Source organism: Tetrao urogallus, assembly GCF_951394365.1.
Source record: "Tetrao urogallus genome assembly, chromosome: 20".
In the NCBI taxonomy this organism is placed as follows: Eukaryota; Metazoa; Chordata; class Aves; order Galliformes; family Phasianidae; genus Tetrao; species Tetrao urogallus.
Window position 1 is genome coordinate 4,460,650 of NC_136833.1, and position 4,535 is coordinate 4,465,184.

The 4,535-nt window shown below is 62.6% G+C and overlaps 1 protein-coding gene across 1 annotated transcript; it reads left to right on the forward strand.

The window, feature by feature from the left end:
- Window positions 1-1,074: 1,074 nt before the first annotated feature.
- On the forward strand, window positions 1,075-3,007 carry LOC306954214 (PHD finger protein 7-like; the record flags this gene model as incomplete). The annotated part of the gene is made up of 7 exons (XM_079545275.1): window positions 1,075-1,395; window positions 1,499-1,600; window positions 1,826-1,950; window positions 2,025-2,187; window positions 2,311-2,417; window positions 2,506-2,622; window positions 2,854-3,007. 7 exons carry the CDS (start codon window positions 1,075-1,077, stop codon window positions 3,005-3,007), a joined length of 1,089 nt encoding a protein of 362 aa, XP_079401401.1.
- Between the last annotated feature and the right edge of the window lie 1,528 nt (window positions 3,008-4,535).

Consider the following 4,535-nt stretch of genomic DNA (forward strand, 5'->3'; position numbering starts at 1 on the left):
GCCTCCAATCCTCTGGAACCTCTCCAGTCAACCAGGAGCGCTGGCAGATAGCCGAGAGCGGCTCAGCAATCACCCCCGCCAACTCCCTCAGCACCCTGGGATGAAGCCCATCCGCTCCCATGGACTTGTGACTGTCCAGATGGAGGAGGAGCTCCCTAACGGCCTCCACCTCAATCTCCGGGGAGACATTCTGCGTATCAGCCCAGATATCCAGATCAGGGCACAAAGTGGTCTGACTCTTAAAGGCAGATGTAAAGAAGGCGTTGAGGACCTCAGCCTTCTCCTTGTCATCTGCTGTGGTCACGTTCCCCGCCGCATCAATTAAAGGACAGACGTTATCCTTGGTTTTTCTCTTGCCATGGGTGTATTTGTAAAAGGATTCCTTATTCTCCTTTACTGCAGTGGCCAACCCAAGTTCAAGACGGGCTTTCGCCTTCCGGACTTCCTCCCTGCGGCACCCCATTGCCGCAACGGCGCTTTTCTCCCTGCAGCCTGGTCACCAAGAACAAGAGGGAGCTACGAGCAGCTCCCTCTGCAGCCGGAGCACTTCCGGGTGCAGGCACTGCTGGAGCTATCCAGGACAGAACAGCTGCTCTCCCACCGCTGCGAAGGGAGTGAAAACACAGAGATGGTGCACAACACATCACAATGCTTGCTGAGGAGTCAGGAGCTCTGACGCCTAAATAAATCTCTTGCACTAGGAAACTGGGGATTTTGTGGTTTATTTGCGACACCATCTTCAGTCTGCACCCACACAAGACCTGTGAGTTGATGTGTCTCCCAACTCCCCACTGGAGCTGACAGCCCCCCAGCACAGCCCCCCCACAGGGGGCAGATGTGGGCATCCCAAAGCCACCCCTCAGGGCCCCCAGCACCCCGTGGGGCTGTGAGTGCCCCACCCCAAGCCCTGCTCATCGTGACATCGGCACCGCGTCACCAGCACCCGCGTTCTCACGGTGACATCACAATGTGCAGGGCAGCTTCACACTGCGCTCGCCCCTGTCCCCCCAGTCCCGGGTACCTCTGGATCGAGGAAGCAGCACCCCTGCTTTGCTCCGGAAGTAAAGCCCAGGAATGGAGCTGAGGTCTCGACGCCTCAGTGCGCCACATCCCAATCCCCCCACCCGCCGCCCTGCGCCACGGCCCAGGCCCGAACGGGAGCCGTCTCCCCCAGGAATGAGGCCAAGCGTCTCTGAGGAGGAAGGTGAGTGCAGAGCATTCCCGCGGCGGAAGCGCCCCCGCCACGTGCAGGAGCCACCCTGCTCACGGGCTTGGGGTGATAATGCCCTTGTCCCCATTGCAGGCTGCAGGCTGTGCCGGCGGGCAGAGCACGACCCCGACATCTATGGAGACATGTGCCGTCACGACCGGCTGTGCATCCATGAGAACTGCCTGGTGAGCCCCAACCCCAGCCCCCAGCCCCCAGCCCCCAGCCCCCAGCCCCGTGCCCGCCGCTGCCCCCCACACGCACTAACAGGTCCCCGGTTGCCTCCTGCAGTACCACGCCAGCGGGCTGTACCAGCGCGGCGCTGACGATGAGGGATTCTTTGGATTCCTCATCCCAGACATCGAGGAGGTGCTGCAGCGCGTGGCACAGAAGGTGAATAGGGCGCCGCGTCCCCACCTCGGTCCCCGTGCCACGTGGCTGGGAGACTCCAGAAGAGCCCTGGTTGTCCAAGAAGACCCATGGCTGCACAAATCACAACTCAGTAGTGCTGCGGGGTCCCTAGCCACGTGGCCCACCACATCATCACCGTGCTCTGCTGGGCAAGGGTCACCTGTGTGTGCACGGCACTGACGCCCAGCACCGCACTGCTGTCCCCAGAAATGCTGCGTCTGCCAGAACCAGGGCGCCTCGGTCCGCTGCCATCACCGCAGATGCTCCCGCACCTTCCACTTCCCCTGCGGAAGAGAACGCGGCTGCGTCTCCCAGTTTTTTGGAGAGTACAGGTGAGTGCGGGCACCCGCAGGGCTGCAGGAGGGACGGGGCAGGAGCTGAGCTGCCGCCTCCATCCATCCTGCAGGTCCTTCTGCTGGCAGCACCGGCCAACCCAGCAGGTGAGGCCGCTGCAACAGGAGAACCCGCAGTGTGCCATCTGCATGGAGGCGGTGGAGGGACGCCCCACCTACACCACCCTGGTCTGTCCCTCCTGCACCGGCGCTCAGTTCCACCGCCAGTGCATCCAGGTAGGCGGCACTGCCTCCAGACCACAGCATCATCCCCAGCACCACCAACCCTGCCACCCTGGCATCGTCCCCAGCCCTGGGGCAATGCGCACGGGCCCCCAGCTCATCTTCTGCCTTCCCCAGGCCCAAGCTCTGCGCGCTGCCCTGCACCACTTCCGCTGCCCGCTCTGCCAGGACACGCAGACCTTCCAGGCAGAGATGTTCCGCCTCGGCATCAAAATCCCAGACAGGTCAGCACCCACCGCCCTGCCACCGCCCGCCCCCCCCCCTCCACCTCCCCTCGCACTGCACTCAGCTGTCCCGGGCTCCCTCCCACAGGGATGCAGCCTGGGAGGTGGAAGAGGGAGCTTTCCATGACCTGTACCAGCGGCACAGCTCCAGTGACACCGGCCTGTGCCTGTGCCCACTGGGAAGGGACTACTCTGAGAACACAGGGTGAGTGAGCTCTGACGCCAAAGGCATGGCGACCTGGCGCCTTCATCCCCTCCTTGCAGCTGGGATGGAGGCTGGCCAGGATGCTGAGCTCAGCACGGCACAAGCTGTGCCCTGGTAGCTCAGTGCCAGCCACCGCCGTGGGAGCGCACGCACGCACCACCCCACGGCTGGCATCCCACAGCCCTGGGACCCCCGGTGACCGCGCGGCTCTGGCTTCTGTCACTCCCACAGGCCCTGGAGGATGCTGCTCTGCAGCTCCTGCGGTTCCTGCGGCACCCACCAGCACTGCTCTGCCATCGCAGAGGACGCGGAATCGTGGGAGTGCAGCGGCTGCAGCGGTATGGACACCGGTAAGAAACGCCGCACGGGGACGTGGTCCCCATAGACACGTGGCCGTACGTCCTCGGGAGACGGCCTCCCCGTTGGAGCCACGATGGGCACAGACATGTGCACTGCGCTCATCTTCCCGCACCTTGCAGCCCCTTCAGCGTCAGCCGCGGCGCAGTGATCCCCGCACAGCACCCGGCTCCTGGCACTTCGGCTCCAGCACAAGAGGCTGCGACACCGCGACGCTCAGCTGCCTGCGCAGCCCACGGCAGCCCCGCAGCCACTGCGCCTTGCCAGCCTCTGAACAACGGCCTTGCTGGTTGAAGCGCCACAGCAGAGTTTGCTGATGTGCCGGAGCACTGCAGGGCGCGACACCACCACTGCCACGACTCTCCTGCCTGCGCTTCCCTGCTGAGCTGCTGCTTCCTCTGCAAGAGCGAGCGATGGGAGCCCAGCCAAGATGTCAGCACTGTGGAAGATGCCACTGCAGGGAGCTGAGACCAAGGGTTTCGATAGTCCAAGTAATTTCTCTTGGCATCGAAACTCCTAACTCCTTACTGTGACTGCTCATCCGATTGTGACTGCTGCCCAGAGAAGCCGTGAACGGCCCATCCCTGAAAGTGTTCAAGACCAGCTTGAAGGGAGCCCTGGGCAACCTGGACTGGACCTCACCTGGACGATGGTGACCCTGCCTGTGGCCGGGGGGTTGGAACTTGAGCCTTACCACCCCTTCCAACCCAAGCCATCCTGTGACTCTATATGTCAAACACCTATTCCTTTGAATTGTTTTCTCCATCAAAATAAACATCTTATTTAAAACTTCACTGACTTGGATGGAGTGGAACCACTTAACATACTTACAGCTCCTCACTCTCAGCCCCAGCGCAACAACAAAGGCAACAGCAGTGCTGCACATCCTTACCGAAAGGACAAACGCCACAGAAGTTGCCTCTGAACTTCAGCACCTTCAATAGACAAGCTTCCCCCGGACCAAACGCAGCCCGAACGCTCTGCTGTGCGCGCGGTGCTGCCATTGCTGGTAGCAGCATCCCTGCTTCGCGGCACAGCTGGCAGAGCAGCTGGCTGAGGACAGGCTATCCAACTTGCAAGGACCCACAGGCATCACCCAGCCCGGCTCCCGGCTCCGCACAGCAGCACCCAGCCTTAGGCCACGTGTCACAGAGTCCCACGGGGCTCCTTCAGCTCCAGCTGTGCCCACCGCCCTGCAGAGCTGCTCCGTGCCCGGCACCCGAGCGTTGCAGGTCGGCAAAGACGCTGAGCTCAGCACAGCACAAGCTGGACTCGCGGCAGTTCGGCGACGGCCACTGGGGTGGGAGTGTGGTGGACCAACCCCAGGGCTGGCACCCCGCAGTGCAGGGATCCCAGTCACTCGGGGGCTCTGGCTGCCATCGCTCCGCTGGACCCTGGAGGTTGCTGCTCTGCAGCTTCCGTGCTCCTTACGGGACCCGCCAGTGCTGCACCACCGTCACGGAAGACACCAGTTCTTCGGAGAATGGCAACTGCAGTGCTGTGCACACTGGTGGGAAGTGCAACACGGCCACAGGGACGTGTGCCTGCACCCATCT